The sequence below is a fragment of the Rhinoraja longicauda genome, chromosome 4 (genome assembly GCF_053455715.1).
Source record: "Rhinoraja longicauda isolate Sanriku21f chromosome 4, sRhiLon1.1, whole genome shotgun sequence".
Lineage (NCBI taxonomy): Eukaryota > Metazoa > Chordata > Chondrichthyes > Rajiformes > Arhynchobatidae > Rhinoraja > Rhinoraja longicauda.
The window spans coordinates 11336766-11349632 of NC_135956.1; the positions used below are offsets into that span (position 1 = coordinate 11336766).

A 12867-nucleotide genomic window follows, 5' to 3' on the forward strand; every position below is an offset into this window, starting at 1 on the left:
ATAAATTTTGATATAAATTTTGATATAAATTTTGATATATTTATATTTTGATATAAACATGTGTGATGAAATGGGAGTGTTAATTAAGAACTATAAGCCTAAGGATAAATCAGAAACCCGAGTAACGAAAAAGGAAAAAGAACTAGACGTACTTAAATTGTTTAGAATAGAAGGAGAAAGGCTGCAGGACCTCAGGGACCTCAGGGACAGAAAGATTTATGGGACCCGTCAGGCAGCAAATGAGGAGTATGAGGGAGACAGCAACACAGAAACACAGGCGAGTATTCAGCAGGCATCAGAGAGAAGGCAAAACTGTGAGAATGAAGCAGAATTAGAAAGTGATGGGGAAAGAACAAGGGAGTGTAGAAGGGAAATAGAGGCATCCATAAAGCGCTTAGAGATAGAGATAAGGGAGATGGAAAAAGATATGGAAAGAAAAGAAAGGAAAGCCAGGGGTATGCCCAGAGAAGAATGAGGTGGGAAAGTATACAGATAGAACCACAACAGGAGATGGTGAATGAGAGACAGGAGCTGAGGGGGAGAATGATGCCATTACTTTTGAAAAAGGCAGGACAAACCCAGTATATTCCTTGGGCGACCCGAGACCTAGAAGGGCTGAGAAACGCCTTGCCCAACATATGTTTGTAAATGCGGAAAATGGGATAGCCTTCGGGGTATTGACTCAAAGGAGGGGGGGGGGGAAACCAGCAGCCCGTGGCATTTTTATCAAAAATATTGGACCCAGTATCACGAGAATGGCCTGTCTGTATACAGGCAGTGGCAGCCACAGCGGTCCTAGTAGAGGAGAGCAGGAAATTGACCTTCGGGGGGGTTTTGGTGGTCTCCACCCCACATACGGTGAGAACAATATTGGCTCAGAAATCCAACAGATGGTTAACGGACTCTAGAATTTAAAAATATGAAGCTATCCTGATGGAAAAGGACGATTTGACCATGATTACAGACAAAAATTTAAACCCATCTCAGTTTCTGTACCCACCCGAAGAAAGAGAAAACGAGACAGGGAAGCCAGAACACTGCTGTAGTGATATAATAGATTTATAGACAAAAAGTAGAGAAGACTTGGAAGAACAACCTCTGGCTGAGGGCAGCCGGTGGTTTATAGACGGGTCCTCCAGATGTATAGATGGAAAAAGACATAGTGGATACGGTATAGTGAATGGGGAAACTAGGGAGGAAATTGAAAGTGGCAGGCTGCCTGGTGGTTGGTCAGCCCAATCTTGTGAATCATTCGCATTAATGAGAGCTTTGGAACTATTGGAGGGAAAGGAAGGAACAGTGTATACCGACTCAAAATACGCCTTTGGGGTAGTACACACCTTTGGGAAGATCTGGAAAGAGCGAGGAATGATACAGCTCGGGGGGGAAAGAATTAGCGCATGAGCAATTGATAGGACAGACACTGGAGGCCTTGCAGAAACCAGAACGGGTAGCCATAGCACATGTGGCAGGGCATCAGAAGGGTAACACCATGGAAGCCCGAGGAAATAGGGCAGCGGATGAGGTGGCAAAGAGAGCAGCCACAGATCAGACGGTAGAAATGATGTCACTGATACCTTTAAGGGAACCCGAGGAAAAGATACCTATCTTTGGTGAAAAAGAGCAGGAACACATGAGAGAAATGGGAGCCCGGCGTACCCCAAATGGGAAATGGTGGACACCGGATGGAAAGCAGCTATTGAACAAAGAAATTATAAGGGAGTTATTAGGGAGGCTGCACGGGCAAAGCCATTGGGGAACCCAAGCCCTCTGTGATACCCTCCTCAGGACCTACGCTTGCCGTGGGATGTATACCATGGCCAAACAAGTCATAGGGGGTTGTATAATATGTCAGCGAATCAACAAGAAAATCATGAGAGCAGTCCCAGGAGAAGGACAACCATTAGCAATAAGACCCTTCCAAAGAATACAGATAGACTTCACCGAGTTGCTCCAAATACAGAGATGGAAATACCTGTTAGTGGTGGTGGACCATTTCACTAGATGGGTAGAAGCATTCCCTACAGCAACTGCCACCTCACAGTCGGTAGCCAAGGTATTATTGGAGCAAATTATACCCAGATATGGGATTGTGGAAACAATAGACTCGGATAGAGGGACCCATTTTGCCTCCAAAACACATAAAATGATATGTGAAGCATTAGGAATTGAATGGAAATTGCATACACCATGGCATCCCCAGAGTTCCGGAAAGGTGGAAAGAATGAATGGCACCTTGAAGACCCAAATCACCAAGTTAATAGAGGAAACGAGACTCCCCTGGACTAAGTGCCTTCCGATAGCCTTGTTAAGAATCCGAACGGCACCTCGGAAAGACATAGGGGTATCACCATATGAGATGTTATTCGGGCTCCCGTACTTAGGAAAGATAGAAGGGGTCCCAACAATACCAGGGAACGACGTATTCCTAAGAAACTATTTACTGGCAGTATCCCAATCTCTTGCAGAACTAAAAACTAAAGGATTACTGGCCCAGAGCCCGCCACTGGATTTTCCGATTCACTCAGTCAAGGCTGGAGACTGGGTACTAATAAAAACGTGGAAGGAAGAAAAGTTGCAACCTAGGTGGACTGGACCCTACCTTGTGTTATTAACCACCGAGACAGCAGTACGAACAAAAGAAAAAGGGTGGACACACGCAAGTCGATTTAAGGGTCCCGTGGAGGCCCCACCAGACAATATCAGCCCGTGGACGGTACGTGGAGGAAAGGAGCCATTGACTTTGGTATCCACCAAAACCCCGCACGGAAAATGAAGACTTCGTGCTGGTGGATCGGGTGCTGGGTGTTTACCCAGATTGTGAGTAATGTAGCATGTATAAAAATCACTATACCACAGAATAGAAGGGCCACCACCATCCCATTTGATGTATGTAAAGTAAAATCGTGGTGTGTTTATAGAATGTATGTATGCACCCACCCCTGTAAAAATTGGCGCGAGGTATTCACTTCATCCAGAGAAGGGTGGCATAAGTCCACCTATCAAACTGATAGGTGGAGAGTATATCAAAATCCAAACAAGGGATTGCCAGGATGTGTATATGTAAGCATACAGAGGGTTCAAATAAAGGAAAGTGGTAGGTATTGGATATGTGCAGATAGAACAGGGAAGGACGCATGCCTGAGGTTTGAAATAGAGGTAGAACGGATATATAGTAAAATATGAGGATAAGGGGGAAATGTTCCGGATAGATGACAGTCAGAGTAGGGATCCCTGGGCAACCCCAGCACCACCGGTAGTCAGCAATGTCACCACGGAATATGAGCCTAAGGATTTGAAGATAATGATAGTAACAGGAGAGATAGAATTAATGCAATTATATGAGGAGGGAATACCAACAGGGGAAAAGGGAACCAACACCTGGCTTACCTGGATGATGTACACGGCCAGAAGTATGTAACAAACCAATTGCTACGCCTGCGCCGGAGCTAAGCCTCAGCTGGTCCCAGTGCCATTTCCCCTGAATTGGAGTAGGACACCTGGGGCTATGTCATGTATACTACAACTATTCACGAATCCCATACTACCAAAGAATGAGACCTGCCAGAGCTACCATTACCTATTCCCGGCTAGCAACAACAACACGAAGGGCCAAAGGAAAGACCCTCGACCTCCCCCATTCACCATTCCCCTCTGGGAGGAAGGATTTGAGTGCTATACAAGATATAACCCAGATGGACAGGAAATGGGGGAGGTGCTAAACTGCAATCAGACGTATAACATAACAGCTGAGGAACAGGGGTCACTGTTCAGTAGCTCCTGGCTGATAAAGCAGATAGTCAGTAGAGCCGATGTCTGGTGGTGGTGCGGAGAGGATACCCTGTGGCCCCGGCTACCAGGGTCATGGACGGGAACCTGTACCCTTACACAACTAATGATGCCCTTCACCATAGCAGTAGAGCATGCGGTCGAACTCAATGAAGGAGGCCGACGACAAAGGAGAGAGGTGAGAGGATCATTTGACACACACATCTATATAGATGCAATAGGGGTGCCAAGAGGGGTACCCGATGAATTCAAAGCCAGAAACCAGATAGCTGCTGGCTTTGAGTCCATACTCTTCTGGTGGTCCACAATTAATAAAAATGTGGAACTACCTATACTACAATCAACAACGCTTTATAAATTACACTCGAGATGCGGTTGAAGGATTAGCGGAACAACTGACAGCTACCAGCCTAATGGCCTGGCAAAATCGCATGGCCTTGGACATGCAGCTGGCTGAAAAAGGGGGGGGGTGTGCGTAATGTTTGGGGAACAATGTTGCACCTTCATCCCCAACAACACTGCTCCTGATGGGTCCGTGTCAAGGGCCCTAGCGAGTCTCACCTCCCTGTCTATCGAATTGGCCGAGAACTCAGGAGTAGACACCTCCTGGACCAAGTTTCTAGACTCCTGGTTTGGGAAATGGAAGCACATCTTTACATCAGCCCTAACATCAGTGATAGTTATGATGGGGTTGCTGTGTCTATTCGGATGTTGCATCATTCCCTGCATACGGGGGTTGTCTCAGCGATTGATAGAGGCAGCTCTGACAAAGAACGACATCGCCATGATGGCCTTTAGAGCACAGCATGACCAGCAGGAGGAATATAGAGAGGCAAAGGCTCTGCTGCTAGCACTAGAAAAGGAGGAAATAGTATAAATCAAAGTAGCGTGGCATAAGAAAAAGGGTGGATTGTGAGAGAGGGGTAAAAAGGGATAATTGATTTAGACTAAGGATCCTGAGAAATAGCTGACTCGACCATGCTTGACTAAAAAAACGGATCCTGAGAAATAGCTGACTCGACAATACGACCCTGAGAAATAACTGACCAGACAGTGCTCGGCTAGAGAAAAAAAACGTAAGAACAAATGGTGACAGACCAAGGACAAGTGTTAGAAGATAATCAGAGAACTGGGAGGAAGGCCAAAATAATCAGAGAGCTAGGAGAGAGTACTCTGTACTGCGCTTGCCTAATGAAATAAATGAATATTACTGTATGATGTGGAAGGCAACAGGGGCGGTGACGGTAGATTGTGCACCTCAGTGCTCCGATTGGAAGGAGCCCGAAGGGGAGGAATTAAAGGTGTAACAATTGTAAAATGAAGTGAATAAAAAGAAGGGATTTTCCCGACCTCGGTGTGTCTCGACAGGGGAGACACCCAACTCTATAGACTTGCAAATAAACTATATTTGTTTCTCTAGATTGTCTCGAGCATCGTGATTGTGAGCACTCACATTTGCATCTCACAGGGGGAAGTCTTTTAGGACCGAGATGAGAAAGTTTCTTTTCACACAGAAAGTGGTGAATCTGTGGAATTCTCTGCCACAGAAGGTAGTTGAGGCCAGTTCATTGGCTATATTTAAGAGGGAGTTAGATGTGTCCCTTGTGGCTAAAGGGATCAGGGGGTATGGAGAGAAGGCAGGTACAGGATACTGAGTTGGATGATCAGCCATGATCATATTGAATGGCGGTGCAGGCTCGAAGGGCCGAATGGCCTACTCCTGCACCTATGTTTCTGCTCGGTTCACTCTCAGTCATTCAATATCACCACACTAAATTGATATCTGAGCGTTAGGGAAGCATTGAAAGCGTGTATAGACCAACACCGTGCATTACCTCTCACCGCCGCCGCCCTCCGCCCACAGTCTCCCCTTGACCTGCAGCTGCTGCGGTAAAGTGTCGCAAACGCAGCCCCCTCCCGACACTTTACGTCACCCGTTGCCCAGGGTGACCGCTAACCGCTCCCCGGGCCTTCGCCAGTCGCCGGCGGCGACGGTGGGGGAGGGAGGTGCACGTTGCCCCCACCTCCAGTCAGCAGTGTTTTATTCTCACTTGTCCCCAAACGGAGCAATGAGTAGTGAAGGTAATCTCCACATTAACAAAAAAAATAATTAACATCATCTTATTTGGCCGTGAAGCTTGTGTTTCGAGTTGACAACATGGATGAATGAGATTAGTAAATGCGGTGCCGTCAGCTCAGCAGGTTCTTTCACTGGTGGCGTGATGGGGGAAAACAACTGATGGGTCTAAACAAGGGTCTGGACCCGAAACGTCGCCCATTCCGTCTCTCCAGAGATGCTGCCTGGCCCGCTGAGTTACTCCAGCATTTTGTGTCTATCTTCAATGGGATGAACATTGGAGGCTCCAACTTCAAGTGATCTCCCCCCACCCACCACCACCACCACCATCTTTCTTTCCTCTGCCTCCATATTTCTCCATGCTCACATCACCCCCCACTTACTCTCTCTTTCTTACCACCCCCTGCCTCCACCCCAGTGTGCATACACATTTCTCCCTTCCCCATCCCCTCAACCCCATTCCCTAACATCACTCCTTCATTCCCCACATTCCCCCTCTTGTGCATACACATTTTCCCCTCCATCACCATCCTCCTCACATTACTCCCTCACGCCCCACCCCCTACTTCCTCACATCACTCCCTCTTTCCCCCTCTATTAACCCTGCCTTCAATCCAGTGCATACGCATTTCATCCCCCTCCAACCACCCCACTCCCCCACCTCTTAACCCCCACCTCTACTTCCCCACATCACTCTCCACCTACCCCCTCTTTCTCACTCCTGCCTCCACCCTAGTGAGCACACACATGACTTCCCCCTTCAAACTTCTCATATCACTCCTCAACCCTCACTCACATCACTCCCTCATCCCCCACCTACCCCCTTTCTTTCCCATGCTTCCACTCCAATATGCACACATTTCTCCCATCTTCAAGGGGCTCGACCTGAAACGTCACCCATTCCTTCTCACCAGAGATGCTGCCTGCCCCGCTGAGTTGCTCCAGCATTTTATGTCTATCCCCACTTTCTCAAGCTGCACACTTTGAAATACATTATTTTTAAAAAACGACAAAAATACTGGAGTAACTCAGCAGGTCAGGAAACATCTCTGGAAGACATGGATAGATGACGTTTCGGGTCGGGACCGAGAAACATGATTGTAATGGCACTATCCTACAATTATCAGTTTTAAGTTGCATCTTAAGCTTTTTAATGTTACTACCTTGTGGGATTTTAAGTTACCAAAAGTAAGATCACGGTGGACCAAAAAAACTACACGTTTAAGAAGGTTGAATCTTTGAAAGAATCTTTCAAATTAGAAAAATAACATCTCATATTTCGCTTGGGCAGCTTTCAGCCCAGTGGTATGAAATTTGATTTCTCTCACTTCAGGTAGCCCCGGCATTCCCTCTCTCTCTCTATCCCTCCCCCACCCAAGTCGCACTGGCTTCTCATTTTCATCCTACAAACAGCTTAGTGTCCTTTATCATCGTTATTTGTTTGCATTCACAGAGCTACAGCATGAAAACAGGCCTGAACAGGCCTTTCATCCCAGCTTGTTCATGCCGACTAAGTTAGCTATCCAGGCTATTCCCACTTAGTTTAGTTTAGACATAGAGCATGGAAACAGGCCCGTGCTAACCAGCGATCCCTGCACCCCAACACTATCCTACACACAAGGGACATTTTACCAAGCCAATTACCCCACAAATGTACATCGATGGAGTGTCGAAGAAAACAGGACCTCCTAGAGAAAACCCACGCAAGTCACGGGGAGAACGTACAAACTCCGTACAGACAGCACCCACAGTCAGGATCAAACCTGGGTTCCTGATGCTGTAAGGCAGCAATACCACTGCGCTACTGTGCCTGCACCAGGAACATATTCTCCAAGCCTTTCCTATCCATGTACCTATCTTAGTGTATTTTAAAAACCGTACCCACCTCTACCACTTCATCTGGCAACTCATTCCATGTATACATCTGCCTCTATGCGAAAAAGTTGCCCATGGGTTCCTTTTAAATCTTTCCCCTCTAACTGTGGCCTCGAGTTTTAGACTCCCCTATCCTGGGGAAACGACAGTGGCAGTCATATAGCATGAAAGCAGACCCTTTAGCCCAACTCATTCATGTGACCCAGATGCTTCATATAAGCTCGTCCCCCTGCACGTGTTTAGCTGATATCTCTCCAAACTTTTCATATCCATGTACCTGTCCAAAAAGTATTTTAATGTTGTTATTGTACCTGCCTCAACTAGCCCCTCAAGCAAAACACACAGTGCTGGAATATCTCAGCAGGCCAGCCACTGAGTTAATCCAGGACTTTTTATTTTGCTCATAATTCCAGCATCTGTAGTTTCTCCTCTCCCCTCTGGCAGCTCGATCCATATACCCATCACCCTCTGTGTGGGAAAAATTGCTCCTCAAATTCCTATTAAATCTTTCCCCTCTCACTTTAAACCTATGCCCTCTGGTTCTTCATTCCCCTATCCTGGGCAAAAAGTCTGTGCATTCACCTTATCGATTCATGATTTTGTTCATCTCTATTAGATCACCCCTCAGCCTTCCAAGGAATAAAGTCTGTGGCCTGCCCAATCTCTCCCTATAGGCCAGGCCCTCGGGTCCTGACAACATCCTGGTAATTCTTCTCTGCACTCTTTCCAGTTTAATGGCATCTTTCCTTTAACTGAATACAACACTCCAAAAAAGAAACAAAGTGCTGGATTAACTCAGCGGGTCAGGCAGCATCCCTGGAGAACATAGGTAAGTGACGTTTCGGGTCAGGACCCTTCTTCACACAACACTCCAAGTGCAGCTCGCCAATGTCTTGTATCAGGGTAGATACACATAGCTACACAAAACTACATAATATATTGTCTACCTAGTTTGATTATATTACCTTAATGCAACTACTCTACCATCCAATCTTTTCTCCCCAGTTCCACCACTCGGCCATCCTTTCTCTCTTTCCCAGACCCTTTCCAATCTCTAAAATAAAAACACAACATGTGGAAAACCTTCAGCATCTGTGGAAGGAAACTGTTAACGTTTCAGGTCGTAGATTCTGCGTCACAACGCCCAATTTCCACTTGTTCAGCAAAATCTTATAACTAGATGCCCGAATTTGTTGATCGCTCTCCAGCCTGAATTGACTCGAAGCCACGATTTCTCCTTGCACTGCTTAAAATCTCTCCAAATAATCCCACTCTTCCAAGTTGTGTAGGAAAATAACTGCAGATGCTGGTACAAATCGAAGGTATCACAAAATGCTGGAGTAACTCAGCAGGTCAGGCAGCATCTGGAAGAGAGGGAATGGGTGACGTTTCTGGTCGAGACCCTTCAGTCTGAAGAAGGGTCTCGACCCGAAACGTCACCCATTCACTCTCTCCAAGATGCTGCCTGACCTGCTGAGTTACTCCAGCATTTTGTGAAACCCACTCTTCCACGTGGTCATGAACAGCAATCCCCTTGAGTATGGCTGAAATCCAACTATTCCACGCCGAGCGGTGTGTCTAAACCTGGGTGACAGATTGCAGAGCAAGTACAATGTTGCAATTACGACTGCGCCACGTTGAAGTCGACAAGGCAACGCTAAGGACATGACACTGGGGAAGCGCACATGCGCTGTGCGTAGAGTTTCTTGTCCGTGCTAAGTATTTTGGGAAGGCGGGAAGCTCAAAACCACCAAACATGCGCATCAACAAAGTTATCACCCGTTCGGTCTCCTGCAGTACGAGAACGGGCGAACCGATATCGTGATAAGTTTAACTCGTTCATCGTCGACTTATGTTGCACCGGCATTCATTGTATGTTTCTTGTTCCTGCGCCAAAGTGACAATTTATTAAGATGCGAAGGTCTGCAGCTCCGAGCCAACTCAGCGGCAACGCAGCAAAAAGATTCAAATTCGTCCCACCGTGGAAACCCCACAACCGTGACCCTTTATCAGGGGGCAGCAGACTCCCGGAGAGGAACGAGGTATACACTAAAATAAATATCTGTGGACACTAATTGGGAATGAGAAACTGAATACGCCATTAAGGGGTTAATTTAGACTTCCGGGTTTCCACAAAAGGCAATGGATGTTAAGGCAGAGATAGCTAGGATCTTGATTAGTAAGGGTGTTGGGGAGAAGCAAGAGAGAATGGGGTTGAGAGAGAAAGATAGTTCATCAATGATTGAATGGCAGAGTAGACTTGATGGGCCAAATGGCCTAAATTTGCTCCTATCACTTCTGAACATGAAAATAAACCAAAATATCTTTGAAAAATTTCCAGCAGATTGGAAAAGTCTCATATTTTAAACTAAATATATGAAGAGTATTCTATGGGTGAAATGTATTTACTATCCATACATATTACTTTTTGGCATGGATTATCCTTTTCTGAGCATTCTTAGTTTTGTGAAGTATGTGGAATGTATATAAAAACAGTTTGGATGTAGTTGCAGAGTGTGTGGATGGTCTTTATGCAGTCTCCCAATATCAACGTCTATATTTGTGTGTAATTTTTACTTTCATCAATTGTTTGGCAAGTTAAGAATATGTTATAATGACTGATTCTGTGACCACACGAGGCTGTCATGATGCATTCAAGAGAGAGCTAGATAGAGCTCTTAAGGATAGCGGAGTCAGGGGGTATGGGGAGAAGGCAGGAACGGGGTACTGATTGAGAATGATCAGCCATGATCACATTGAATGGCGGTGCTGGCTCGAAGGGCCGAATGGCCTCCTCCTGCACCTATTGTCTATTGTCATACTATCTTTATTATTGGTAGACACAAAATGCTGGAGTAACTCAGCAGGACAGGCAGCATCTCTGGAGAGAAGGAATGGGTGACGTTTCGGGTCAAGACCCTTCTTCAGACTGTATTATTGGTGTTGGAATAACTCAGCAGGTCAGGCAGCATCGCTGGAGAATATCAGCATCTATTCCAGACTTATGGCCTGACCCGCTGAGTTACTCCAGCATTTTGTGCCTTTTTTTTGTCAACCAGCATCTTTCAAATTGCAGAGAAGAGGGAAGGGTGGCGAGAACAAATGGAATGTCTGTGACAAGTTTGCCACGAAGAGATTCAATGACAGCTAAGAGAGCAGTGAAGGATAAACAAGCCTGAGGTAGAACAGAAATATTTGACAGCCCTGTTAACTATGGTAGAGGGAAAGCCAGTTTCAGTCTAGTCTATCGTCACTGTATGTTTCTTTTCTTTTTTTCCTAAGCAGATGTGCAGCACTTTGGTCAACGTGGGTTGTTTTTAAATGTGCTATACAAATAAAATTGACTTGACTTGACTTGACATGTACCAAGGTACAGTGAAAAGCTTTTGTTGCGTGCTATCCAGTCAGCGGAAAGACAATACATGATTACAATTGAGCTATTTACAGTGCATAGATACATGATAAGGGAATAATGTTTAATGCAAGGGAAAGCCAGTAAAGTCCGATCAAAGATGGTCCGAAGGTCACCAATGAGGTAGATAGCAGTTCAGGACTGCACTAAATGTGGTAGGATAGCCACAAACTCTTTGAAGCACTTCCCTCTGGAAGGCGACTCCGGACTGTCAAAGCAGCCACAGCCAGACATAAAAACAGCTTTTTTCCACGAGTGATAATTCTACTCAATAACCAAAGTCTGTAGTCTCTTTTTTGCTCTGGTTTATTTTCACCCAAATGTTTAGACCGTAATGTTGTATCCTTATTGTTTTGATGTGGTTATGCTTTATTCTTAATTGTTAACTGTATGTTTGTGTTGTCATTTGTGAGCGGAGCACCAAGGCACATTCCTTGTATATGCATACTTGGCCAATAAACGTATTCATTCATTCATTCATTCATTCATTCATTCATTCATTCATTCGTGATTCAGTTGCTGGATAACAGGTGGAAAGAAACTGTCCCTGAATCTGGAGGTGTGTGCTTTCACACTCTGTACCTTTTGCCCGATGGGAGAGCTGGGAGTGGGCAGGGTGCGACTCGTCCTTGATTATGCTGCTGGCCTTGCTGAGGCAGCCTGAGGTGTAAATGGAGCCAGAGTTGTGAACAAAAATATAATTAAAAAACTGGATCAAATAATGTTACATATTGTATACAGTGTCAAATACACTACTATCCCATACCTCCATTGTTATTTTATTGAAGATGGTCAAACATAATTTGCCTTTAACAAGTTGTTGAGGCTTCCCAACTCATCATTTGAATCCCAGGTTATTGAGATCAGTACAGAATTAATGTAAATGGGTGGTTGATGATTGGAGTGGACTCACTGAGCTGATGGATCTGTTTCCGTTCTGTATCTCTGACTATCTATGATTATTTTTTTTCTGTTTTGTTTAATAATAATGGTGTGCCAAGGTACCTTTGTGCCTTTTGCCTGTGTTTCTCAATTTGTTTTAAAAGTTTGTACTACTTTTGTATATTTGATCATTTAGCAACATTTGATATCTATAGAGAACCAGGTTTTGAATACAGGTTAGATGTAGGCGCAAGGAACTGGAGATGCTGGTGTACAAAAAAAGGGACATAAAGTGCTGGAGTAACTCAGCGGGCCAGGCAGCATCTCTGGAGAACGTGGATACGCAGCGTTTCGGGTTGGAGTCTGAAGAAGGGTCCCAACCTGAGATGTCGCCTATCCATGTTCTCCAGCTATGCTGCCCGACCTGCTGAGTTACTCCAGCACCTTGTGTCTTTTTCTGAATGCAAGTTGGTGTCAATTATTTTAGAATGATTTACTTATTGAAAATTACATTTTCATTTAGATCCCTCATGAAAGTGGCGATAATAAGAACTCCTTACTGCAATCCAAAGCATCGGTCACAACATGCAAACAGCTTCAGGCCAACCCTTCCCCCGAAACCTCAGGAAATGTGAATGAACATGGTTATTTGGAAACATCTAAATCGGATCATCTGACCACCTCAACTGGTTTTTCTGCTGAATTTCCAAGTGCAAACCAAGCTGATGGTAAGTAGAAATTCACAAATCATATTTTTATTAGTATCTTGTGTATTGTGGCTTCGTGTTTGCCAGAATATTCCTCTGGTAAAAGTCAACTGCTGACGTGTGAG

General features: G+C 45.3%; 2 protein-coding genes across 6 annotated transcripts in view; one reads left to right on the plus strand and one right to left on the minus strand.

Annotated features, from left to right (window-relative positions):
- rnf41l (ring finger protein 41, like) overlaps nt 1-5659 on the minus strand; it is a 33098-nt gene extending 27439 nt beyond the window's left edge. Inside the window, exon 1 of one of the 2 annotated variants that reach the window (XM_078397180.1) lies at nt 5625-5659. The gene's annotated coding sequence lies outside the window, so the exon portion shown is untranslated. The remainder of the gene's footprint in view (nt 1-5624) is intronic. The other variant, XM_078397179.1, reaches the window with a different exon arrangement.
- A 95-nt stretch (nt 5660-5754) lies between these two features.
- rad54b (RAD54 homolog B) overlaps nt 5755-12867 on the plus strand; it is a 111852-nt gene continuing 104739 nt past the window's right edge. For 3 of the 4 annotated variants that reach the window (XR_013547151.1, XM_078397181.1, XM_078397183.1), the window contains exons 1-4: nt 5775-5871; nt 8358-8570; nt 9640-9783; nt 12559-12763. Coding sequence is in view for 3 of the 4 variants with exons in the window: in XM_078397181.1 (XP_078253307.1) it covers nt 9655-9783; nt 12559-12763 (334 nt within the window). In the remaining variant the exon portion in view is untranslated. Of the gene's footprint in view, nt 5872-8357; nt 8571-9639; nt 9784-12558; nt 12764-12867 lie in introns of all 4 variants that reach the window. The other variant, XM_078397182.1, reaches the window with a different exon arrangement.